Source organism: Miscanthus floridulus, chromosome 17 (assembly GCF_019320115.1).
Source record: "Miscanthus floridulus cultivar M001 chromosome 17, ASM1932011v1, whole genome shotgun sequence".
Classification (NCBI taxonomy): Eukaryota; Viridiplantae; Streptophyta; class Magnoliopsida; order Poales; family Poaceae; genus Miscanthus; species Miscanthus floridulus.
Window position 1 is genome coordinate 70,710,923 of NC_089596.1, and position 27,507 is coordinate 70,738,429.

Genomic DNA, 27,507 nt, shown 5'->3' on the forward strand with positions numbered 1-27,507 from the left:
TTATACCTAACGGGCAACATGGTCTCTGATACCACTTGATGTAGACGAGACCCGATCTTCTGAAAGGTATGATAGTGTCGATTAGTGGAGACTCAACATTCATGATCTAGGCTTTGAACCAAGACTAATTTGGACCCCCGCAACCGTTACACCACTGCTCCGTTGGTTATCAACCACACGAACACAATTGACCTCACCGAGAAGGCTTTCTTACAAGCAAATCGAGGACACAAGCAAGAACGGGATGAACGCAATCTGAAATTGCAAATAAATATGATGCTTATGATAACAAGAAAGAGTTCAAGTCTTTATTCGAAAGGACTAATCGCCATAGGCGAACAAGATCAAGAACTGGGGCCCTGGTTCACAGCAAGCAGCCTTGGCGGCACAGTTGCAGCAAAACGATGTCTATTTCATGAGGAAATCAAGAACTAAATAAAATCCAAACCCTAAGGAGAGTGATGGCTGCTATTTATAGAGTCTTCGACGTCATCCCCCTTGGACGCGCCCCCTAATGGGCCCAAACACGATACACGGTCCAACGGACCAAAAGATGGTGTCGCAGCACCCTGGCTGATTCTGGACGCTGACTTGTTTTGATGATTCCCATTGATTCCAAAGGTATTTTGATGTGAAACCACTTGGATTGGCTTCCTTATCAAATTAACTTTCCAACCATATGTGGATCATTGAAAATGGAGTCCAGATGCGTCTTGGGTGACCAGTTTAATGTAGACTGGTCCTAGAGGCCGAGGCAGACTCGAACTTGAGTTGCTTTGGGCCTCCACCTCGGGGATTCGAACCGAATTAGCCTTGGACCTCCTTCTTGACTTGGACACCCTTGATGGCCTCCTACCCCTCCATACCATGTGCCAAACATGGTCATATGCATGGGTGTCATGTCCTCATCACTTAGCTTACACACCCCATTGTAAGACTTCAAAGCACTTGAACCGAGGAACACAAACTCGCTAAGACTGGACGTAGGGCTCCGACCTGAACCAGTATAATTCCTTATGTCTCTGAGTGCTACCATCGTCTTCCTAGAGCAGCGTGACACACATAAATTCACCGTTGGTTTACAAAACACCGACATGTGGCCTTTTATTATTTGTGCTAACTATCTTGAAGTTTTTGTGTGTCTTATGTGCTTATTGTTGTGGTTCAAGTTTATATATGCTATCTTCTTGCAAAACCTTAGGATGGATAGGGTTGTTGTTCCTCTAGTGAAGGCGATGTAGTAGCTGGGGGATGGTCAGGATGGTGGTGAGCTAGTGGTGTTAGGCCATTGGACTAGCAACATGAATGAGTTTGTGTTGCACTAGGATGAGTTAGATGATTGTTGATGGTGCTATAAGGGGTCCAAGGATAAGGATGTTAACTAGGTCACCATTGTTATACTTTGCATCCTTCTATGTGCCCTATGGAAGAGGTTGAGCATGTGTGGCTCATGTAATTGTAATGTTTAGAACTACTACACTCAAATATGTGGACTTTGCTATGTTTACACTAGTACTAAAGTTCTTGATCCCTCTTTTGGTAGGTGGTATGGTGTTCATGTGGGTGGTAAGCTTAATTATGATAAACTTAATTACCTATGTTATTCATATTATTGTTCTTGGCCAATGAATTTGTGAATAGGAGAGGTGATTATATTGGGTAGTTGTTGGTGTTTGATGACCGGCAACTTGAACCCCTAGGATCCTAGTCTGTCAGTAGTACATCCACCAATCATAGCCAGGGTGAGCATATCGTGCTCCATTCAAACAAACAAACATGATCTCTAGGCGTGGTTGATGGTAGTTATGCTAGGACCTACCTCTTATGTAACCAAATAAACAAGTCCTCAATCTATCTGAGACATGAGCACCAAGCAAGTCCAATTATGTCCCTAGAGGCTGGCTAGGGACGTCATGTTCCAACTCATTCGCATAAACAAAACATGTCTAGGCAAACAAAGAGGCCCTAGACTTATAAATATATAGTAGCTTTTAGAGGATTTTGGTGAGGAAAAAGTCCGCTCAGCCCCCTCAACTATTAGTGGTTGTCTACTTCACCCCCTCACCTATAAAACCAGGTATCTACCCCTCAAACTATTGAAACACGTCTAAATAACCCCTAAGGTGGTTTTGAAGGTGATTTTGCTGACGTGGCATATTTAAAAGTCTATATAACCCCTAACATATCAAGGGCTAACTACATGACCCCCTCAACTACAAAATATGATATTGGAGCCCTTAAATCATCTAATGATGTTCAAATTATGGTCATGTAGGGTGGAGGCCACTGGATGAGGTGGGATGGGCACGGTAGGCAGCCGTAGTGGTCTGATGTGGGGCGGCGACTAGCGAGAGAACAGGGAAGCGAGGGTGGGATTAGGTTTTGGGGCTCCTGTGGTAGAACCACTTGAAATAACACACTTACGGAGGCGCTCGTCTTCCACCAGACACTAAGCATCCCGAAAGCAAGCTACATCGGGCAGTATCCGTCGGGCACACCCCAAGGGAGAGCCCGAAAGATCCACATTTTTCCCCAATGATCCAATAATGAGAACAAGTTACAATACTTAATCTATTTCATACATCCAGAGTTCTTAAAAATTACATTATTACATTTCCAAAGTTAGAGTGCAGAATATTAAACAGCATAATAAAAATAAACATCGATCGATAAAGAACAAGGATCCGTCTGTGCCCACCAGAAGAATCCTTCACACAACGAGTGCTCCTCAAGTTAACCTGTAACAAGGGTAAATAAACCCTAAGTACACAATGTACTCGCAAGACTTATCCGACTAGTGGGAATAATTTCCTGACTCCAAGGGATATACAAAGCTTTATGGTTTGCTAGGTTTCCCTTTTGCAGAAAGCAATACTAATAGTGAGTCCTTATTTATGTTATTATTAGAAGCCATGATTAATTTATTATCTAGCCATTCTACGTAAGCACATATTCTACTTTCAAGCAAAAGTTGAGCAATCAGTTCCATTTTATCACCTTTTATCTTTCAGTTCTTACTACGGTGCTAGGCCATAGACAAGCCGTACCGGAACGTCGGCGATTCACAAATCAATGCCCCCAGCTGGGTACTTCGAAAACACACGCCCCGCTTGTACCCTAGGCACAAACAGGACCAACCCATCACCCTCCTATCATGGGGTCCAGGTCCCCGTCCAAACTTGGACTCCAAGCCCTTGCTCCTAAGTCCCGGACTTAGTGCGGCGCAAGGACCTCCACCATCCCCGCCTCCAATCAGTCGGTCCAAAAAGAGCCAGAACCCACGACAAGAGAGCAACAAGTCTTTTCTACGCCCATACCTAAGTATGTGCTTGGGATAATAGATCTATGACTTGCCTAGAGCCCAATGCAAATTGGGGTGCGCACGGGATAGAGGCGAACAGGGCGAAGACACAGTGCCAACTAATTGGATGGAGGTGGACGGGGTAAGGTGAATTAGACGGGCGCTACTGTGGGGTCTTAAGATGGCCGACGGCGAAGGAATCATCAAATTGGGGCTCGACACCGGCTGACAGCAGCAGTGGGAGGGTTCAGCGCGTAGCTAGGTTCCTACTCAACCCCTTTGGCGCACGCAATTGCATGGATTTGACCAGCGCTGCGAGCTAGACTTGGCGTGACTCGGCGGCTCTGGCGTGACGCCATTAAAGGCAGAGGTGGCCGAGGGCGCAGAGCAATGCTCACCACGCAAACGCAATGGACAAAGGCACACACAGGGAAGATACACGTGCTCGTATGAGTTGGCACGGCTCGGGCGGCCGCAGCGCATTAACTTGCAACCCGACGGCGACACGGCCATGTGCCGACACAGTGGCTCAGGCGGACGCGACGTGAGCAGTGCAGCGCACGCGGGCGATCCAGCAATCACAACCACAACTAGCAGCAGCGTGGTGACGCAATGCAGCTCAGCGTAGGCAACGACATGGCAAAGCAGGCGGCAGCAGCACGGCGACGGGACGACGGCGCAGCGATGTAGGCGGACGCGACGCTGCGGTGAGAGCGTACGCGGGCAGCCCAACGCTCGTGACCGAGGCTAGCAGCTACGCGAGGACACCACGGGGCAGACAGCAGCGGACCGACCGGGACATAGGGCCCGCGACGACAGCGGCGGTGGCAGAGCGGCCAGACCCACCGGCGCGGCGTGCGCATGCGTGTGTGAGATGCGGCCCAGGGCGCGGCAACGGCGGTGCGGATGATAGCGGCCAGCGACGTGGCTCCTGCGGCAGGCCAGGCCAACATGGTGGCACGCATGCAGGCTTGCATGTTGGGCAGCAGACGCGGCGACGTCGAGTGCCGACGCGGTGATCGCGCCCAGGCGCTGCAACCGTGTCATGCACGATTTTTAAAGCTGCTAAAAAAATCCAACTCGATGATCCAGTTGCTAAACTACCTATTTTACGCTCAAGATGGTATATCAAGCTACTAAAACCGACCATGAAATTACACTACTTCTTAATCCAATTCACCTACAAAAATTCCCAAACTTAGCCTCGTCGAACCATCTTCCGACTTAGGAAAATTGACTAAGTTTCAAACGGTTTCACGTCGAATGCGGTTTTCAAGCTATTAAGTAAGCTAGCTAGTGAATCCCGTTCTCGACCGCACGTATTTCATCGTCACCTATAAATCTTACACTATAAACTTTATTAAAGTGCCGAATATGCGCTCTATAGCATTCTCGTTCAATAAAAATTCATTTAAAACCCTAAGTGACATAACGCGACATGAACTATAACATTCGTTTCGCGTTTCCGATGAACGTTTCGAGTCACAGGAATTTATTTACACATTATATCTCATATATTTACACATAAGTATGATGCTCATGTAGTGTTTAAGCAAAAGATTGTACAGTGTAACACCGAGGGTGTTACAACTCCTTTATATACGCCAGCAGATATCATGTCATGGACTGGATATCCACCATGTGAGAATATGCATTGCTTGTGATGGTGTACTATTAGTGGCATTCTATAAATCCGTCATAGATTACAAGGTTTGTTGTAGTGTGTGTTTAGGCTAGCACGGCGGGATACGGTGTCCAAACGACCCTAACGGTCTGTTTGGCAAGTTCAGAGAAAGGGCATGGGAATTGGAGGTGGGAGTTAGTAGAGGGAATCGATGTGAGAGTTTGATTTATACACCCAATCCTCTGTTTGGCATGTGCTAAAAAATAAGATAGTTCAAGAGGGAGTTTCTTCTACCTTTGTTTGGTTGGTGGTTTTGGGAATAGAAAATCATAACTTAACTTATCATCAACGGTGGAGATACGCTCGTCTTGTTATGATAAGAAATTTCCACTCAATTCCCACCCTCTCCCTTAGTTTAAAAGGTGAGAGTTGAGGCCCTCGAATTCCTCTTTCCCTTCCCACGTGAACTCCCATGCCCACCAACCAATTAAAGGAATTTTAATCACACATCTCTTAAGTCCCATTCCCTTCTAACCATTCCCTTAACCAAACGTGTTGTAGACCATCCAATGAGTCATTTGAATATTATTTGATGCTCTACAGACTATAATATCGTGTTTTATAATTGAGGGGGTCATGCAGTCAACCATTGATATGTTAGTGGGTTATATAGATTTTTTAATATATCACGTCAGTAAAAAAACCGTCTTCAAAACCGCCTGAGAGAGTTATTTACACAGTTTTTAATAGTTTAAGAGGTAGAATATCTGATTTTATAAGTGAGGGGGTGAAATAGACAGTCACCCATAGTTTAAAGAGTTAAGTAGACTTTTGCCTTTTGGTGAGGTCTTAAACAAGAAAAGTAAACCATCAAAAATATTAAAAGTTAAAGACGATCGAACGGTCTATATATTATTCGATCTCGCACCATCAGCGCTCGAACGGTTCACAAACTATCTCATCCTATCGTTACCGTTAGCGCTCGGACGATGCGTCTGAGCGCTAAACGCATCTTTTAAAAACCTACGCCGTCTGCTTCCGTCCATTCTCCCCCTCCAACACCCACGGCGGTTCTTCCTCTCCGAGTCACCCCTCGCCGGACCTCTTCCGAGTTTCGGAAACTCGGGCGGCATCGACCATGAATCCAGTACACTGCCATGCCGCACGAGAGAAGGCACGTTCAAAGATCACATGATCCACACACACCGTTTCAGCAGCGTTATTGCACAACGGCACAGCTATCACCATCCAGGAACATCCCCGGAATTCACCCCTGCCTTTTGTTCTCCCGTTCACCCCGCGTGCGCGCACTCTGTCGTGCGACAACTGGGCAACCGCCGCCGCCGTCAGGTGGCCAGTTCTTCGTCGCAAGCGTCGGTCCTCCTCCACCTGGCAATCAGACCTTCGGCGGGCAGTGTCGCAGTGTTTGCTTGCCTGATGCCTTGGCCGATGTCGCTCCTCGCCCTGTCGCCGCTGCGGTGAACGCTCGGCTCAGCACTCGACAGCCGGTGGTAAGGAAGAAGGAGGTTTGGGGTCTAGTGCGACCACGCCAGTAGCAGTGGCGGCCGCCCCACCACGCCCTTAGGGTGGCTCCGCCCATGTTCGTCGGTACCTTCGACGGTAACGAGCACCCACCAGGTATGCGCATCCCTTTTCTTCCCTTCCTTCTGTGAGAAACCGAGTTCCCAATCCCTAACTTAAGCTATTTGGCTAATTGTCTTCGGATCTGATCTAATTACAAGTTTATACATGCCTACTGATGCCTGCCTCCGCATTGAGAGCAGTATAAATATCGAGTTTTCAGTTTTTCACCAAGCAATGGGGATTTTTATTTTTCCCATTTTTTAGAAGGAAACATGCTTGTTGCACTTAAAACTCTGCGTTTTGTTTTTTTTTTTTTTTGCTAGAACAAGCATATGAAGGAATCTTCTAGCCTTTTATTGCGTGGGATTTTGTGCCCCTTGTCCTTTTGTTCCTTAGGCAACCAGTTGGAATAATTTGCTCATCTCTCTTTCGTCTTTGTTTTTCTGTTCAGTAACATGAATCCGGCTTGACCGCTTGAGTACTACAAGTTTGATTATCAGACCGCTTGTATCAATTGCTTTTGGTGTGATTTTCGCCAGGGGTTTTGGGGATGTTTTAGCACCATTCTGTATGTTATGTTATTTATCCATATTCTGATGCTGTTCTTTGTGCAGGCTCTGGAAGAAGCAAGGATTCACCCTCAGGCGCAAACTGAACGCAACTCCTGAAGACCCGGTGAATTTGACGCGGCGATGTCTGCGGGGAGAGGCGATCCAAACACCCCTGGCAACAGGCCTCTGTTCCTGAGTGCTGGGGTGCCCAACTTAGGCTGTCACAATCTTGCGGCTCCAGCTGCAGCAGGCAACACCGGCTCGATCGCCTCTCAAGTCTTATTCTCCCCATGCTCCACGTCTGTCCTGAATACCATTCAAGAGGTTTCTGCTCCACAATCTGCTCAGTTGAGTCCGATAAGCCGTGCAACTGAACAAGACGACGTCCCCTGCATCCGGCCATCCTGGAATATGCCTGGGGGTTGCACGCAGGTGCCTATTAATATCATAGTGTTCCATAGGCAGCTCACTGGAAGGGGTTCGAGGGCGCAGTTGCCACCGTCGGCCACCACTGCCTTGCCTGATGTTTCAGAGGGTAAGCATGTCCTCATCTTATTATTCTTTCTAGGTGTCATGTTAGTTCAGTTTTCTGTGGCTGTATTGTCACACATTATAAATGCACTGAACGCTCTTTGTTTGCTGTTGCTCTATATATTCCGAAGGAGCTTCCATTCGGCTTGCTGGGAGTAATTTCTTGTCACTTGCAAGGACATCAAATGTTGTTGCGGGTGATATGACAACGAATTCTTCACAGCTAGCCACTCCAGATAAATACAATTCAGAGCATCTTCGGCCGAATTGTTTATATGATGAAGCATCCAAGACTGAAAATGGAATAGAAACTAGCCAGTTTCCACAATTAGCAACAGCAATTTTCCACGACAGCTACAATCATTTGGAAAAAGTGATTCCTGCAGCTACCTGGGAAACACGAGTTCAACATTCTCAAGAATCAACCACCCTTCTTGCAGAAAGTACCACTGATGACAATATTCATATGTACCAATCTATGCAAAAAAGGCTCAAGACACAAATCAATCAAAGTGAACACACACCATTGTCAACACCAACTGTACCCAAGGAGAAAACACTAACTCAAATTGAGATGCAGATAGCAAGTGCTGAGGAAACTGAAATGTTCAGGAATGAGGAAACCCCAGCACTGAAAATGAAGGCTCAGAAGAAAAAACATAGACCAAAGGTAATCAGAGAGAATAAGCTAGCCAAAGTTCAAAAACCTGATTCAACACCAGATGGAACATCTCCGAATCAAAAAGTCAAGAGAAGTTATGTCCGGAAGAAAAGAAACCTCAGCTCTCTGGAGAAGTGCTCTGGTCCTGTTAGTGATCAATCAATCTCTAGAGCAACAGGAGTTGCAGCTAGAAGCAGAACAGCATCAGTTCGACGAAGTCTGCAATTTGAATCCAAAGAACAAGGATTGCAGGGAGGCCATTCGTCAATGACCAACTCACACCATCACAACTATGAGAAACCTGGCCATGCTCAAAGTTCTTTCTACTCAGAATCAGAAGTGCAGACTGGACATGCGCTGCAAGTAGGTATGGAGAATTCACCAGGAGAATTAGCTTTCGACATGAGTCTCAGACTGAACAAATTTTGAGATGAGTACATGCATTTGCCAGAGATGCCAAAACCTACACAAGAAGATTCAACTGCAACTTCTGGGTCTTTTAATACTGAACTAGCAAGGGAAGAAGATAATCTGGGAAGAACTTGCAAACCTGATGGCAAAAGTAAGTGTAGTTTGTTTACTGAGGAAAGGGTGGTAAAACCCATAATAGAGGGGAACAAAAAAAACTTGGAATTAAACTATTCGGATGCAGATGGTCTTATTTCCTCAGCTAGGTCTTTACCTGAAATGGAACCCACAGGAAGTCAGATGGGTAAGGTGTCGGAAGTGGAGAACCCCACACACTATAGAAATGGTTCCCTACCTGGCACACGGGACTCTCTTGTCTTGAGGACTGCAGCTGAGATGCTAGCAGTTTTCCATGCTGGTGCAATAAAGAAGAAGCGATCTGCCCGGCGCAGAAATTCCTTCTTTTCTATTATGGATCTTGAGAATAATACTCCACAAGCATCAACAAGACTGCCACAGCCATGCATGGATGCTCTGTATAAAAGTTCTTGCATTAAGTTTATGACCAAAAAACGTTCAGAAAAGGCACGATCGCACTGTTCCAGTTCCATTCAACCAAATGATGAGCTGAAGAACAGGCTTTCAGCTGGAAGCATTTTTTATGGTGCATCTAATGGATCCAAAATATCAGAAGAGAGTTCTCCAAACTTTTCACATCAGACCCTGGACAATGAAAGAATCAACTTTGATACTCATTGTGAAATAGCAGAAGGGAGGTCAGCAAATACATCAACAGGACCCTATATGGATTACCTTCAAGGAGTTGCATCAAAGTTGAAGCATCTTGATTTGAATACTGAACAGGTGCACAGAACTGAGATGCATTTCTCTCTGACCGCACCTGCTGTTATTTCTTTTGAGGGAACATATGGTCCTTCAAATGCTTTTGTCCCATACGGTGGTGCGGTGATGGTTCCATATGAAAGGCCCTTGCAGTTAGTAAAAAAGCAGCGGCCTCGAGCTAAGGTTGACTTGGATTTTGAGACGACGAGGGTTTGGAACCGTTTGATGGGGAAATCAGTTGAGCCTGATGGGACTGATGTTGAGAAGGAGAGATGGTGGCAGCAAGAAAGAGAAGTATTTCAAGGCCGTGCTAATTCATTTATAGCACGCATGCGACTCGTTCAAGGTACTGCTGTAAATAAGTCGAATGTCTTTAGTATATGCTAAAATAAGTTTCCCTTTCTGCTATTAACACCTGTCTCAGACATGCCAGCTAAAGAGTATCTGTTTACATAGTCCTTGAAATAGGAACTGAGCCTATAGCTCAGTGGGTTGGAGGAGTGGGTGTGGTTTGAGTCCTCTTTGATTTCAAATTTGGGTGCCTGTTTATTCTTAATACAATGCAGCCTTGTTCCTGCTAGGCTGGTCCAGTTTGCATAGTCTTTGAAATGTTCCGCTTTTCTTATTATTGAACAATCTAATTTTAAAAATATCCTGAATGTGATTTACTTTCAAGTTTATCTTTAGCAATATATTGCCATTTGAAGTGTTAGTTATGTGGAAGTGAAATCATATGATTGCAACAGTGTAGACTTGGTTCTTGTTCTCGGTTTGACCATATAGTTATACAGGAAAGAAGTGCGAGAACATGACGTCTACGAGTGACAATTTGGAATTTACTTGAATCCATGGCTGAAGCTTCTGGCTAATTTCTCAACCACTTGTTTATCAGGGGACAGGCGCTTTTCTCCTTGGAAAGGATCTGTAGTCGACTCTGTAGTAGGAGTGTTCCTCACTCAGAATGTAGCTGATCATCTTTCAAGGTATGACATTCACAACAGGTGTCTTCAACAATATATCTTATGTACGAGCTCTCTTTATGACTACTATTTTGAAAACAACAGCTCTGCCTATATGGCCCTTGCCGCAAGTTTTCCTTCACGGTCAGTCAACAACAATTGTAAGGATGATGCTACCACAGAAGACAATGAACAAACTACCAGCACGAGTGCACTAGCAGGAGAGAAAAGTGTGTTTGACCTTTTCTACAATGGTGCTAGACCTGATCTAGAAGTGGGCTGTGAGGAGGTATCAATGACCTACAAGAAGACACACATGGAACCAAAGGACAATACTAGGGATAGTGAATTGATTGAAGGTGAAACCTATTCCTTTGATTACAAATCAAAAGATGGAAGTATTTGCAATCACCAAGGGACAGGTATAGAACATAAAGAACAACTACCAGATTTCTCCTCAGTTGAATTAACTGCGTCTACAGAACTCGTGCAGCAGATACAAATCCAGAAGATCTCATCCTCCCAGATTTTAACTTCAGAAACTATTCAATCAAGATTATCTTTGAGTTCTGAGATACCTAGAAATTTTGTTTGTTGTGGTTCTACTGCAGCTTATAAGCAACTGGGAAGCAATTTCGATCAGGGAAGGTCATTAACAGGAAATGATACCACAGCCAGTGAAATTGAATGCCACAGACTCCAAATGGCTGCAACGAATGATTATGGATTTGGTAAACCTGAGATTCCTTCTAGTTCTGCAATGCCATTTTTCTTGACTGTTGATCCTCAACAACTGAAATTGAGAAATGAGACAAATGTTTCTTCAACATCTTCCAACAGTCCTTCAGATTCTGCGTCACCAAACTTGAAAAATGGCACGAGTCCTCTTTTCATGCCATTTAATTCCTACATGGCACTCATGGCAGAGTGTAGCAGCAATAAGATCGCTTACACCACTCTGAACACTCCAAAAACAAGCACAGAACTTCCAGGTCAGTATGCATCTCTTTCTTCCATTATTACTTAAATGAAATTTGTCTGACAACAAAAACTTAACCATGCAGTCAAGTTACAACATGACAAAAGGAGTTGTTTTGAAGCACCATACTTGAAGGAGCATGAATCAGTCTTTCCAACACATGAAATGACAGTAGAAGCAACAAGAAAAGAAGATGAATATATATCGAAATCTGGTTTTACTTCCTACAGTGGAGTACCAGATACAGCTGCACAAGTTCCAAAGCCAAAGAAAACAAGAACCGCAACTAAAAAGAACACAGAGAATTTGGACTGGGATAAATTACGAAGGCAGGCTTATAGTGAAGGGCAGATGAAAAAAAGAAGTTTTGAAAGAAGAGACTCTGTAGATTGGGAAGCAGTAAGGTGTGCAGATGTACAAAGAATATCTCATGCCATTCGGGAAAGGGGGATGAATAATATTTTAGCAGAGCGAATCCAGGTAATAGTTCAATAGTTACTAGGATTAACTGTGATTTATATGAGCCACATTGAAAGAAGATACTCTGTAGGTCCCCCCCCCCCCCCCCCCCCCTCTCTCTCTCTTCATAAGGTTCTATCATTTGATGACTTTACCATAAGGATATCTTCTACTGCAGCATAATAAGTTTAATAATTTTCTAAACAGTAAATCTGGTGGTGTTACAGAATTTTCTGCCTTTTTCTCTCTCTCGCTTTCCTGCAGCATAAGAAGTTTTATAATTTTCCTAACAGTAAATCTGGTGGTGTAACAGAATTTTCTGAATCGTTTGGTTAGAGATCATGGGAGCATTGACCTTGAGTGGCTAAGATATATTCCCCCAGACTCAGCGAAGTAAGATCCTATGTTTACCTCTCAGTGATGACATTTCTTGTGCTGTATTTTTTTTGTTCGTTTTCTTTTTAGTCGCGATGAACACAAGACCAGAATCATTAATGCCTGTGAGCAAATTAAGTAGAGCAAGAGGTGCGACATTTTCATGTCAGCATTGAAAATCAGCATATAAAATTCATCAATGTGCACTAACATTGAAGTTCTGTGAAATTCTAACTTTATAACTAGTATACAAAAGGTTAGAAGTTTTAGTTGAAACTAAAACAGCAAAGGATTCTCTACGAAACTACATGCATTTACGAGCCTTATGTACTTACCAAGTGACAAGTGTTTTTATTAAAGTATATTTGGTTCGATGTCAGGGATTACCTACTAAGTATACGTGGACTGGGGCTTAAAAGTGTTGAATGTGTCCGTCTTCTCACACTGCATCATCTTGCTTTCCCTGTAAGTTTATTTCTGTTGTCCTCTGATAGATGTGCGGAAATCAGCAACCCACATACTTGAACCATAAACTAGGCTTTTTATTAATACCTTTTTAGATTAATATTACTATTATTAATGCATTTCTATATTTTATATAAGTTGTTTTCCTTTTTGGTGGAGGTTTCATCTCTAGCCTTCGCCAACTTGTTTGTGGAGTATTTAATTTGCCTCTAGTAAATTTAATATTTACATAGCAGTGCTTTTACCACTCAGGTTGACACCAATGTTGGTCGTATATGTGTAAGACTGGGATGGGTGCCCATTCAACCTCTTCCTGAATCTCTACAGTTACATCTTTTGGAGCTGTAAGTGTTCTTCACTGTCCATACTGTTTAGGTCATTTATGGATTTTTGCCATTTCTGTTTAATCTGACTCTACCACTTTCTTTTTTGCTTTCTCACAGATATCCTATCTTGGAAACTATACAAAAGTATCTTTGGCCTCGCCTTTGTAAACTCGATCAACAGACACTGTGAGTTACAAAAAAAAAAAAAAACATTTGCTTCAAAGTGTGAATAATATTTAGTTTTGCAAATCGATGTGAATTGCATTTGCATATCATGCATAAATAAGTTCCACAAGTAATAATTACCAATATTATCACATTTTCACAGGTATGAGCTACATTATCAGATGATTACATTTGGAAAGGTACTTAATGAGCATCTGTCTTTTGAAACTAGCTGAATAGGTTGTGCATTTGTACAACCAAATATGACTTTATAGTTGTATTTATTATATAACTATAATGCCTCTAATTTAAAATAAAATTGTGCTTACTATAAGACTATAGTTCCTACGATTAATATATACTTATATTTGTTATAGAACTTTAAGGTCTTAATCTACAAGAGTTGTAGATTATTTCTATTTTTAGGTGCCTTGAGTCCCACTTGTTGCTTTTATATGTTTTCCGATCAACCGTGCAGGTCTTTTGTACCAAAAGCAAGCCAAATTGCAATGCATGCCCAATGAGGAGTGAGTGCAAGCATTTTGCAAGTGCTTTTGCAAGGTACTGTTACACTTTCTGTACACCTTCAACCATACTGCCACAGTAGCTTATACTCATAGAAAAGAGCTTTGTGGGGGGCAATTGCTGAACTTAAAGACCCACCAACTGGCCTGCATAGTTAACTTTCACAGTGTGCACACAAAAACATTGTGATGGGTGCCCCACTTCCATTGGCTGAGAGATACTGGAATTACCTCCACTAAAACAATATGACAATATATCCTACTGGCTCAGGGTGAAAAGAGCACTGTGCCCTCACCCCTCAGGGTCAATTTGATTTCATGTGACACTTGGAGTTGTGAATCTATAGGTCCTTATGCACAGACTACACAATTGGATCAATTTTGTATGCATCTCAAGCATATTAGCTACTTCAGTTGATCTTGCTCAGGAGTTTTACTTCTGTTTACCTGAATATTGACTATTTCTTGTTTTCTTTTATTGCATTTGGAATGAAGTGCAAGGCTTGCACTTCCTGCTCCTCAGGAGAAAAGCTTAGTGAAGTCGAGCAATCAATTTGCTTTCCAGAATAGCAGCATGCACACTATGAATTCGACTCACCTGCCTTGCCTTGAGGGGAGTATCCATTCAAGGGAGTTTCTTCCTAAGAACTCAGAGCCAATAATCGAGGAGCCTGCAAGTCCAAGAGAGGAAGGACCTCCAGAAACCATGGAAAATGATATTGAAGATTTTTATGAAGATGGTGAAATCCCAACAATAAAGCTTAACATGGAAGTGTTTGCACAGAACTTGGAGAATTGCATTAAAGAAAGCAATAACGAACTCCAGTCTGATGATATTGCAAAAGCATTGGTTGCTATTAGCACTGAAGCAGCTTCGATTCCTGTACCGAAACTAAAGAATGTGCATAGGCTTCGAACAGAACACTATGTGTAAGTGGTGAATTAGTTTTGTTTGGGCAAATATCAGGTGAAAACGCATGAAAAATCAGAGTTAAAGTATTCCAGGAAAATCTCTAAAATATAGCACCTTTTTTACGAAGAACTCTAGGGGAGACTATCACATTTGCCATAGAAGTTCAACTTTGAAACTCTTAGACATTGTTTACACATGATTTATCATATGTAGTGAAAAGGCAAAGACTAAATATTTGTGTCTTCTGCACCTCTCAAATGCGATCAAGTAAACTTGACATTTTCTAAAGGATATAGAGCATTCCTTTCACTGCATCTGATAATTTTTTAAGCTTTCACCCTTAGTTTTTACCAATATGGCCTTTTCACTAGTTATAGTGCTCTTTTGCTCAGCTTTAACATGCACCGCTTTAGACTTAATATTGTTATTGTCCGTGGTAAATAATACCATGCATCTGGAAGATTTATTCTTTACCTGCAATTTATGTGCTTGCAGGTATGAGCTTCCAGATGCACATCCACTTTTACAACAGGTGAGATGCTGCGGTTTATTTTTTAAGCATTTCAAACTATAGTTCCTGATCCAGCAATTGATTAACAGCTAGGACTTGACCAACGGGAACCTGATGATGCTACCCCGTACTTATTGGCCATATGGACACCAGGCAAGCTTATTTCTCTTTGAGTGCATGGGGTACACACTTAAGTTCATTTTCACTAATTTATGACTACTTTGCAGAAGGAATAAAGGAGATAACCAAGACACCAAAACCATGCTGTGACCCTCAAATGGGAGGCGATTTATGCAATAATGAAATGTGCCACAATTGTACTGCAGAGAAAGAAAACCAATCTAGATATGTTAGAGGCACAATTCTGGTAACGGAATCCTATAACCTAGCAATAACTGATCTGAATATGGTTTAGCTGAAGTAACTGTTTATTTTTTTCCTATAGTTGCTCTGTAGCACAACAAAGATCATGGGAGTCGTGAAATAAAATTGATATTGTGCACATGTGGCCCCAAGCTCATCCTTTAATTGTACCTAGCAAATTGTCCCTTTTTTGTTGTATATATACCTACAGTTTGGTTTAGACCTCAGAGTATGATCTATTAATTCATAGTATTCACTTCCAAGAAGAAGAACAACATATATTTTGACCTGTTGAGCTAAACATGCATTTTTTGGCTAGACAATATGAACAGATCATAGTATAGATAATGCCTATTGGTTACAGAAATTCCATGCATGTTTCAGCTAATGATAAATTACTGGAACATGAATAGGTTCCTTGTCGAACAGCTATGAGGGGTAGTTTCCCACTTAATGGCACTTACTTTCAAGTCAATGAGGTAAACAGAGTGACATCTAATGTCTTACTCCTAGTACTGCTCCTAAGCCTCCTGTCTCAATGGACACACTTTTTGTGACACTGTATCTGTCCATACAGGTATTTGCTGACCACAGATCTAGCCACAACCCAATCCATGTGGAAAGGCAGCAGCTATGGAACTTGCAAAGGCGCATGGTATTCTTCGGGACTTCAGTGCCCACCATATTCAAAGGTTGTCTCCCTTGCATAAACAGTTCATTGAAATTATATTTGTATTATATTTGTATTGGTACCAACTACAGTTGTTTTGGTTATGTAGGTCTAACAACAGAAGAAATACAACAATGCTTCTGGAGGGGTATGATGAAATAATTTCCTTAGTTCTGTCATGACATTCTATTCCAAGGAAGCATCTTGCCAATTGTCATCAGACAGTTCTGCAGAATGCAGATCCTGTGATAGACCAGTATTCTGGACCATAGTATATTCAATCTCAGTTTACAGTGTTTCACTAGTTATACAAGATTCTCATGATTGTCACGTGGTGACTATTCAGTGATGAAGAAAATCGTTCATAGTCGCTACATGATTGATCTGTAGTCATCTAAGTTTTTAAGATAACCTGAGAATAGTAGAGGCATCTTGTAATAGTGGAATGATAATGCTAGAGAACAAAAACTGCCAATATGAATGCAGAGGCAAAGGAATTGATGTGCATGCTTATTCATAAACTTACATTTCATACACACAAAGGTCATGAACGGAAACAGTTTCTAGGCTTCAACTCCACAATGAATTTCTGAACGAAACAAGTAAAGTGTGGCTGTCTTACGCAGGATTTGTCTGTGTGCGAGGATTCGACATGGAGACTAGGGCACCAAGGCCTCTGTGCCCTCATTTGCATGTTGTAGCAAGGCCGAAAGCCCGCAAGACAGCAGCAACTGAGCAAGTACTCTAATCAACAAAGATATCAGTTTTATGAACATCGTGTTTATTGTGATATGATATCAATAGCTCTCGACCTGTGCATGGAATCATATTAGTTCCTACGGGACGATAGCCATTTTTTAGGAAACATAAACCATGGATGGAGTGCGAGACTGTTAGTTCTGAGATGTGAGGACTAATGAAGCATAAGGAAGAACCAATAGTTTTCACTTCTCTGTTTCAGAGTTACTATATGTAAATTATCATCTAGCTATTAATCCGTGTAATGTGTCATTGCAATCCTTTCTGAGACAAACTACCTTATCAACATTTCATTTGGTTAACATTTGTTCTGAGTGCTGGACAGCCTGCCAGAACTTTGTTTACATACCTGTATATTCCTGTTATCTGTACAATGGTTTAGTGACTATTGGTGCAATCATTTTGAAGATCACCCAGAGTGTTGGGAGGGTTATGATGGTAATGATGATGATACCAAACATGCCTAATTTAGTAGTGTTATAATGAGCAGGAAAACAAAGATAGCTTATGAAGCAAGGGAGCCTTTGCCATCACGGAAAACTCACGTTTGCCACCTAAAATATAGGGATATATGACATAAAGAAAAAGAACAGATCAGAACCCTTAAATACCATGAAAAGAGCAATACCTGACATGATGGATGCGTACAACCAAAGAAAAAAGGATTCAGGAGATTGCAAACTTCAGGGCAGTGTCTTTGCCTGTTTCTTGCATATTTCTCTCTGCAAATGCTTGTTCATAGGATGTTTCCGTTGAAAAATTAGCTTTATTGCCATCCTAGTACCTTATCATAACTTACATCGGACAGACGGAATAATATTTCAAACACTAATCCTGCTTACAAACAGAACTTGTTCTTAGTTTACCACACTACATGGTTCACTACCAAACCTAAGGCAAAATCGATGCAACAAATGGCATCTAACACCAACACAGATGTGAGATTCGAAGCATGAACAGGTAGAATTGAACTTTTTTATAGTTTTTTCAAAGCATGAACAGATACATTTGAACTTTCAGAGAGTTCCCCTAACCATGACCATATTGGAAGTGTATAGTTGTGTCTCCAGAAGGCATCACCCTAATAGTTGCCAGGCCGTGGAACTTCTCGGAGGAAGGAACCATCCCCTATTCTGAAATCTGACACAGGGACGCTACGCCCACCAGCAGTGGGCATGGATAGCAACATGGAACTTGGAGGATCATAGTATGGATCCAGTGACAACCCAGAACCATAGTGAGAAAATGACAGAGCTGGCATAATATGATCAGCATGGTAGCTTGACCATAAGTAGGGTGGACTCACCGAGGTCAAACTGAACCTTGAACCATATCCGTCCCTTGAGGCCATCTCATTTCTGGGAAACGAATCTGTTGGCAAACGAAACAAACCAGCAGGACCTATTGGTACTTTCACATCATCATGTGGTAAGACCCTGTTAAGGTAGTCCGCTGGTGTTGGTAGTGCCAATATTTCCTGACTCAGAGGGGTTGACCTGCTGAGTGAAAGTTCCATGCCGTTGACTGGCAAATCATCCGGTGCTTGAAGTGCCAATATGTTCTGGCTGGGAGGACTTGGCCAGCTCAGCTTTGCTCTGAGAGACATCTTGGCACGTTGAAGGGCCTCTAGCACCCCTCCTACATCTTTGTTTGAGGATTGATGAAGTTGTGTATCAAGCTGGTTATCGGTATGGTTATGAAAGCATGAGGAGCTCCATTCTGAGACTTCGCTTTTAGGGGTATCACTTAGTGGGCTCCCAACTGATGATGTGTTTATGTATCGCTCAGAAGATCGAGCATTTACATGGTAGCTTGAACCACTGTCTGAATTTTCATCTTCTTGACCCTTTCTATGTCCTGCATTTAGTCTGCTATCACAGCTTCCTTGTGGTGGCAGAGCTGATTTCCCAAGATTATTGCCACTTCCTTCAGGATAGCTTTTAGTTGTCAGCACATCCTTCCTAACCTGCAGTTCACCGTGGCTTGAAATTACTGCTGCAGCAGTGACTACACAATCGTGACCAAACTCATCAAATTTGCACTGTTCAATAACACTATCTTTGGCTACATTTTGGGGCAATTCTGAAACAGGGCCGTTTGGTAGACATTCAGAGGGGTTGTTGATGCAATGGAGATTATTGTCGCTTGATCTTGCCTGTTCACAAACCACTTCCTTATCTACAACCCGAGCAGTTTCCCTCCTCCCACAAGCATTTTCAGCCTGATTTAGCTTATTGTTCGAGTTAACATTATCCTGGAAGTTGGAGAGCAGAAATGAGTGCACAATACGAAAATATTAGCTCATTTTGTTTTTTATTTATCCAGTTAAATGCAAGAACTACGTACTAAATAAAAAATGTTTCATATCTGAAAAGGAAAAGTGTGTACCGTAGCTGAATCCCGGTTCTTGCTGAATTTCTCCTCCCACTCCCTCTGAGCATTTTCTTCAGCCTCGAACTGTCCAATTAGCTCAGCCTGCTTCTCGAGTACCCTCTCCATCTCCCCATCCTTCTCATATACCATGGCACGATCATCACGATCCTCCACTCCTCCATTACTAGAAGACCCACGCCAATCCTGGCTCACCTCGCCATCAAAATCAGCCGGCTCATCGGTGCAAACAGTACAATCTGATCTCTCCTGCCCGTCCTCCGTGCTCCCCACTGCATTGTCGTTGCCCTCCTCGCCTCCTGTCTGAGATCTGTCAATCAGAACAACATGTGTGTGAGTGTGTCAGATAACTTGTGCACAACAACATGCCAGCAATTGGCATGGAATTGGAGCAATGCGCAACGCCTGGACCTCATCAGCTCCTTCCTCTTGATCTTCCGGCACGACTGCCCCGGGTGGTACTTTGGCGACGAATCCGCGGCGCGCGAGTAAAAGTAGCCCCTCCTGTGACCGTGGCCGTGCCTCTGCCTTGGCTGCCTGCCCTTGTGCTGCTGGTGCTGCGGCCGCCGCCTCTCGCATTCGGGGATCGCGGCGCGGCCTCTCCATGACAATCCCCCGGCCTGAGCAGCAGCAGCCGCCGCCGCCGGCGGCGCCGGGGCTCCCAGCTCCGACCCCGACAGCGCGTCCTCCGCCGCATTCCCGCCGCATCCGTCCCTCGCGGCGGTACCGGGGTCGCGGTCGCCCGTGCCGGCCTCGTCCTCTGAGCCCGAATCGTCCGCGGCGTCGGAGAGGCGGCCGAAGCCCTGGGAGTCGAGGATGGCGAGCACCTCCGCGGCCGCCCGCTCCGCCTTGCGCCGCTGCGCCGTCACCGTCCGGAGCTGCTCCTCCAGCTCCACCACCTGCAGAGCAGCAGCGACGGGCTCGGTGACTAAGCTGGGAATGCGAGGAGGAGGCAGGAAGCCAACGAAATGCGCGCGCACTTACACGCTTGGCAAGGTGGTCGGCCCGCTCCTTAGCGGCGCGGGAGACGGAGCGCTCGGAGAGGAGGCGCGCGCGGAGGAAGTCGATGGTCATGGCCGTCGTCGCGTCCGCCGCCATCCCCATTGCCGAATCCGAATCCGCGTGTGGAGTGTAGCGGTCTCCGAAGCCGCGCGCCCGCGCCGCGCGTCCTCGGTCCTCAGGGCTCACCGCGGCATCCCTCTCTGCTTTCTGCTCGTCTCAGGTCTCGGGAGTCGGGAGGCTCGTGATGTCAGTCGCATCCAAAGCGACGCGACGCGGACGCGATGGTGTGCCGCGACCGACCGAAAGCCTACGCTTTGGCTTTTGCCAACCGCCGCCCGCGTGCCGCGTCCCGTGCGCAACGCTTGCCTGTGTGGCCTGTGGGGTGCCCTCGCGATCACGTACTCACGTGCTGCCATGAATCCGTGATGACTGCGGTGCTTCGAGTGATCGAGTCCTTGGCCGGTTGCCCGGTTGGACCCTTGTGCTTTACGCCACTCCCGTGTGTGTGAGGGTGACCGACCCGTCCCCGCTATCTGTGTGTGTGACCACCAGTGGCGGCACTGCAGGGCGTGCCCATCGGGCGCGCGAGGACCACCAGTGGCGGCACTGCAGGGCGTGCCCATCGGGCGCGCGAGGCGTGGCTCGACGTAACGTGTCCGTCCGAAGGCCGCTTTCCGAGCGTGCACGCTAACAGTCTAACGAGGCAGGCCTCGTCTTTACGTCTACCCAATCCCTCTCAAAAATATCTTACACTTACGAGTTTGCCCATCTTATGCTGCCATGGCATGGACTTGCTGCCATCTTTCCCGTCACGCACTCCCTCCCGCGCCGCGCCCCCTCTATCGCCGCACCGCGCTCCATACCCCACCGCACGCCGCTCCAGCTTGCTGCGCATGCGCCCCTTCGCTGTGCGCCGTGCCCCGTCCCCACCGCGTGCGCCGAGGTGCTGTCGAGGTGCTGCCGACACCGTCGTTCCCCACCAGAAGGTCGTGACTGCTGTCGATGCCGTGGTTGCCGCGACGCGCGACCTCTGCAAGGAGATGCTACGATGAAAGCGCATGTTGCAAGCGTATGTTTTAAGTATTTTAGACATTTCAGAGGTATATTTGTAATTGTTTCGTATGGATATTGTAAAAGTAGATCGGATATGTTGCACATGTTGTATACGTTGCAAGTGTTTCAGGCATGTCGGGTTCATAAACCCAGGGTCCCTCGCAGACCGGCTTCCCAAACAAAGGCTCGGCCCAAGCAGACAGCGCGCGACTCATGGGCCGGCCCAAGTATCTGAACAACAGGCCAGAAGAGCGATACAATCACCGACCGAAGGTCTGGCTGAGGAGGAGCGACACTCGTTTTCCGACTCCGGCCTATCTCTCCGACCGGAGGGCTCACTTCGGTCTCCAGCCCGCCTCCGGACGGCCTCTCCAACTGGAAGACCTAGCCAAAAACACTACTTTCGACTCCGACCCCACGTCTCCGACCGGAGTACGCAAAAACCCTGCTCACTGCTCATCTCTGACTGGCGCGATCATAACCGACTAGGACCAACCGACCGGGGACGTCCGCTCAGAAAGGACCAGGGAACGAACGGAGAAAGCAAGGCAGAGCGCACAAGTCAAACCACGATACCAGGGACCGTACCCTGTACACCTGTAGAAATAGTATTCTGCTACCTCCCTGACACGAACAGTGTTGTAGACGCCGATATTTTCCTCTACAGTATTGTGGGAGCCATTAACTCTCGTACAGTAAGCCCCCTCCCACATGCCTCTGGGCATCAATAATGTTGTGGGCGCCAGCTTTTGCCGTACCAGACGAACATGGTAAAAACCCCTTGCCTACCTTAGGTATCAACAGTGTGGCAGGCGTCGACGTCTGCCATGCCCGAACAAGACGACGTAACCTTCCACGTGCATCTGACATCCAACAGTATTGTGGCCGCCTACCATCATCCTGTACCCGCCGGCGTGAGCAACAAGACTTAGAAGCATACGTACTCTCTCTCTCATTTGTAAGGCCATCCCCTTCATCTATAAAAGGGGATGCGCTCTCTCCCAACATTTAAGTTAATCTAGATCGATTCAAGTGCTTCTAGATTCATCAGATCGATCAAGTTCACTAGCTCACAACCACAGAACTGCCAGGTTTGGACCTCAAGCACACGCTTGAACACTTAGCTCATAGCGGAGCTCCTGTCGCTCTCGGCTCTTCCGACCGGAGCCGACCGGACCTCTTGTACCCCCATCTTTCTCCTTCTCGTTTGTAACCCCACTGCAAACTTTGAGCACTTGGGCTCAGGAATAAAGTCACCGACCGACTCAAACTGGACGTAGTGCACGTTGCCTAAATTAGTATAAACCATGTGTCATTGAGTGCTAGGCCACCTCCGATTACAACGTACGGCAAAACTATAAATATTTACTTGTTGGTCACTTTCTTCACCGGCAAGGCATGTTGCGAGTGTTTGAGAGGTTTGTTCAAAATGTTTTATCTGCTCCATATGTATGTTGCAAGCGTTCTGATCTGGATGTTGCATATTTTCACACATATATTGCAACAATATGTTCTAAATATTTTAGTTGTTTCAGTCTTATGTTGCAATAAGTGTTTTCAAGTTGTAAGTGTTTTATCTGAATGTTGCATATGTTTCACGCATATATTGCAAGTGTATGTTCAAGATATTTTATTTGTTTCATATATATGTTGCATTCAAGTATTTCATGTTGCTCATTTTTCATGTTGTTTGGAGGGTTAAGGGACGTAGAGAGTGATGGTGGCATGGCACAGATGCCAAGGAATGGGGCACGACGAGCTGGGGCTAGTGGATAGGGCACGTGGCACGCCGGTGTCCTATGGACGGGGCACGCTCAGGGATGGCGGTCGAGGCACGACGGGGGTAGGGGTGCGTGTGCGGGGTGGGTCGAACGACCTCGAGGTGGACAGGCTGTGCATGCGAGGCAAGTCGTCAGGATGCACGAGCATTGCGGCAGGGTGGGGTGCGTGTGCTGGGCTGGAAAGAATCAGCAGATGGAGCAGGTGAAAGGTCCTAATGGCTAGAGGAGGTGAATAGTGTATAAAAATTCTACAATAACACTAAGCCAAGTGGTTAGATAAAATTGAGGCAAAGCAAATATTGCGCTAGTGTAACCGTGTTACACCCTAAATAAATACTAAACCATGTCATGAGCATCATGTTTATGTGATAGAGTGTGTAGATCAATTTCTTGTAACCTAAAATGACTAATAAAAATGTTAAATGAAAGTTGATTCAATAGCTCATGTATATCGAGTAGGGTTAAAAACCAATTTTTATTGAGCAAAAATATTATAGAACATGTATGTGACCCTAAATAAAGTTTGAAGTATAAACTTTGTAGAGGACAATGCAACTCTTGTCTTAGAAAAATAATATTGCTAGCTAGTATTTCTAATAGCTTAGAAATGGAACTTAAAATCAAATTCAGCCTAAGACTTCGCAAGTAAAACAGTGTGACAATGCAATATGGTGAATTGATTCTAAAAATCTAGCTAAAGGTCAAAGTTGTGTGTTTTGCTCCTTATGGTAGACTGATGTGCCCTCTTTAGCATGGTCGAGGTAGTTTAGCTTCAACTGTGTTAGGTTAGTTTTTAGACGTGCTTTTAAAGTCGTGCGCGTCATATGCCTGGTCTGTGCGCACGGTCACCTCGCGTAGCCGCTCAGCGTCGTGCAGCTAGCCGTGTCCCGCGCGTCGTGGTGTCGAGCCCAGTCGGCCTGTTTGGTCGTGGGTTGGCCATGGCCGGCCCCAGCGGGCCGTTGTCATAGCCCTATAGCTGCTAGCCGTCGTGCTGCTGCCCCACCTCGCTGCCGCGCTGCTACCACCACTGCCCCCTTCCCGCCTCACGCTATGGTGCTGCTGCTGTCCTTCTTGCCATCACATGCGTGGGCTTGTCCCTGCTGCCAGCACCGTCACCTGGTCGTCGTGTTCGCGCTCTCTGCAATTCTGCGCCGCTGCCTGGCCCTGCTCGATGGCACTGCCACAGCCACGCGTGCACATGGCGCACTCGCTGCACTGGCACATGGCCATGCCTGCAGCTGTGGTATCCCCACGTGCACCTTAGCCCCGCCGCGACAGTCGTACTTCCAACCGTCATCGTCTTTAAGCATGCCACGTTGATGCGCAAGCTGACCCCCCTCCCTCCCCTTTCTTGTTGTTTCCACCCGACGTGGTGCCGTTCAATAAATCCAGCAGGGAGAGGTCACCATCGCCCGATTTGTTGCACCCCCAGCTCCGCCATTAACCCCTTAGCCATCTGACCCCATCTAGCCTTGAAGCGAGCATGGCCAAGCTACAATTTGGAGTTTTTCCCCACCGCCGTGCTGATAAGGCCGAGCTCGGCCATTACCGTGGGTAGTCCTCCATCTGTCCACCTCAACCCAATCTAAGTGAACCGCTAGCTTCGCTTCCACCTCTACATCGCCCTACTCTCCTTAGTCATACCTCTACCGCTACCCCGGCGCTGCTGACGCAATCATGTCTATCGTGGTACGTCACCGTGCCGCTCGGTCGCACGTGGTCGGCCTCGCTCAGGCAGTCCCTGGCCATACCGTTACCTTGGCTAGGTCCATGGTGAGCCACTGCTGCTTGCACGCTAGCTGGTTAAGCTGGTACCTGTCCTAGCTCACCAGAACATCGCCATTGTCACCGTGGTTTGTCCGCCAATGTGGAGGAGCCACCGTAGTTTGTCTCTGGTCTCCTAATCACTGCCCATCGTTGCACGTTGGCCTGTAGGTGACCACAGCTCTTTAGATGCGCCGTAGGGGTCCCTAGTTGGTCGGCGTTGCTGCTCAGTGCCGATCAATGTCACGCCGGCGAGCGCGGGGACGTCAGGGGCCATTCCATTGCGAAGATGGGTTAATGTGAGGGCTTCCTTGCATAAGCGTTGTCTGCAGGAATAGTGCATAAAGTGGACGCGTTAATATCGGATAGCGCGGGGATGTTTTTGCAAAAGTGCCATCGCGCGTGGGTTCCCCGTCGTGAGCCGCCTCACGCATGGGCCGTGCCCGCACAGGCCGCACATTTGTAGGCCACGCGGTCGAATTCGTTTTTCTTTTTCTTAAGGAATTAGTAATAGCTTTCTATTTTAATTTCTGAGCTAGATTTGTATAATTTATATAAATTTGTGTAGGTGTCTAAAAATTATGAAACAAATTTTATTAGGTTCCTAAAATTGTGATATATCTGGTAGTATAGATAGATCATGCATATCTATGTTGATACTAAGGGCTATTAAATCGTTTGAAAGTGCTTAATATTATTAGGGTAATTATTGTAGGAATTTTTGTGGTAAATTCGTGATAGCTTTGATCCTAAAATTTTTATAGTAGTTTCATTGTATTATTATGTGCTTACTATAATTTTTGTAGCCCTAATATAGCTTGTTTATTAGGGTAGCTACATATCCATTAAACCTTTAATATGAATAAGAGCATAACATTGATTTAGGAAATTAAGCACTTGTTAGGGTGAGCTTGACACTTGATTTGATAGAGCTGATAGTTATCTTAGTATCTTAGTCATTAGAGCTAGCTTAGTAGCTTAACATGTGTATTTTTATTTTAAGAGTTGTTGTTGTCTAAATGCTAAGTTGTTGCATCATCATCGCAAGCATATAGAGAATGAGTCGGCGGACATCGTGACCACCGGCGATCACGAGTTCGAGGAGATCGTCGAGGAGTATGAGGAGGAGATTCTCGTGCAGGAGGAGATCCTAGAGCCACCACTAACTGACATAGTTGACACCGCGCCTGCCTAAGGCAAGCCCCGGTGCATAATCCCTTATTTTTTATAATCACTGTATATAGATGTTAAGTGCATTTACGTTACAGGAATCTTATGAAAACCACATGCATAGATATAACTGTCCTATGAGTCCTACAAGTATAGGTTCGAGTAGCTGTTGTGCTTAGGTTTTCGGTAGAGTGAGTAGCCTACCGTTACTCACAATAGGTGATTATTATAATTACTCTCATGATAAAAATGATGAAAGGAAAATAGAGACCGGGCAGGGATGTGGTATGGGTATTGGTGGGTGTAACAGGTTACGTCCCGCGGCCAACGGGGCTTAGCTTGGTCACACTATTTTCCATGTCCATGTCGATTGAGGATCGTTTGTTGCTGTGGATGGTATTCAGATCACAGACTTTTTATCCTGAGCACATACTTACTTATGGGAGCGGGAAGACTCGTTACGCTCTTGTCGTGGATTTTGGCTCTTTTCGGACTGACTGATTGAAGGCGAAGAAAGGTGGAGGTCTAAGCACCATATTGAGATTGGGTCTCAAGTGTGGGGGCTTGAAGTTATACTGTCGTGGCAAGAGATATACAATCAATCACAAGAAATCCCAGAGACAATGATGACACAATGATTTTTCCTCTAAGGTTTACTTACTTGCCGGCAAGCTAGTCCCTATTGTGGCGATTCGCTCACTTGGATGTTCACGCGCTAATAGGCATCACATGCCTAACCTGCAACCAGGTGCTGCACAACCAATACAAGATGAGGATCCACAAGCAACGTGCAATCCACTAGAGTTGTCTTTGGTGCTTTGCTGGGGAAGGCATAAGAACCCCTCACAATCACAATGATCGGAGCCGAAGACAATCACCTTCCTCCGCTCGATGATCCACCAATCTTCGGGCCGTCTAGGTGTCGGCAAACACCAAGAATAACAAGATCTCCACCATCCCAAATCACCCAACTAGTGCCACAAGACGCTAGACCACTAAGCAATACACTAGAGGTTCTCTAATCTCACTCAAGATGATGAAATCAAGTGTGCAAGTGAGTGGAGTTGTGTGCTTAGCTCCCAAAGGGTGTACACAGGTGTAGGAAGTGCCAAGAGAGTGGCCAAGGCCAGGCACCACCTCTATTTATAAGCCCACAAGCAAATAGAGCCATTACCCCTTTGAGCAATGTGGCGGTGCCCCTCCAACGATCATCCACCGTTGGGGCATCGAACAATGTGGCGGTGGCACTGCCATAGGGGTGGCGATGACAACCCAGCCAGCCTCCCGAAAACCCCAGCCTCTAGAAAAAAGCGGCGGTGCACCGCCCTACGCACGATGGTGCCCAGGCAGTGACCAACCCAGCTTCCCCCGCTCT

General features: G+C 45.5%; 2 protein-coding genes across 2 annotated transcripts; one reads left to right on the plus strand and one right to left on the minus strand.

The window, feature by feature from the left end:
• Positions 1-5,959: 5,959 nt before the first annotated feature.
• LOC136516669 (protein ROS1C-like) lies at positions 5,960-17,378 on the plus strand. Its single transcript, XM_066510133.1, is given in 20 exon segments — positions 5,960-6,563; positions 7,124-7,595; positions 7,723-9,849; positions 10,396-10,486; positions 10,568-11,454; positions 11,527-11,921; positions 12,214-12,293; positions 12,656-12,740; positions 12,993-13,084; positions 13,184-13,252; positions 13,395-13,431; positions 13,710-13,792; positions 14,251-14,685; positions 15,164-15,200; positions 15,269-15,332; positions 15,407-15,546; positions 15,956-16,021; positions 16,120-16,234; positions 16,322-16,360; positions 16,839-17,378. Coding segments are annotated over 19 exon segments (5,358 nt in total). The 5' UTR covers positions 5,960-6,563; positions 7,124-7,201; the 3' UTR covers positions 16,961-17,378.
• Positions 17,379-17,704: 326 nt separating this feature from the next.
• LOC136516670 (uncharacterized) lies at positions 17,705-20,650 on the minus strand. Its single transcript, XM_066510134.1, has 4 exons — positions 20,347-20,650; positions 19,774-20,261; positions 19,360-19,672; positions 17,705-19,225 (listed from the first exon to the last, which is right to left on the minus strand). Exons 1-4 carry the CDS (start codon positions 20,464-20,466, stop codon positions 18,053-18,055), a joined length of 2,094 nt encoding a protein of 697 aa, XP_066366231.1. The 5' UTR covers positions 20,467-20,650; the 3' UTR covers positions 17,705-18,052.
• Positions 20,651-27,507: the final 6,857 nt, after the last annotated feature.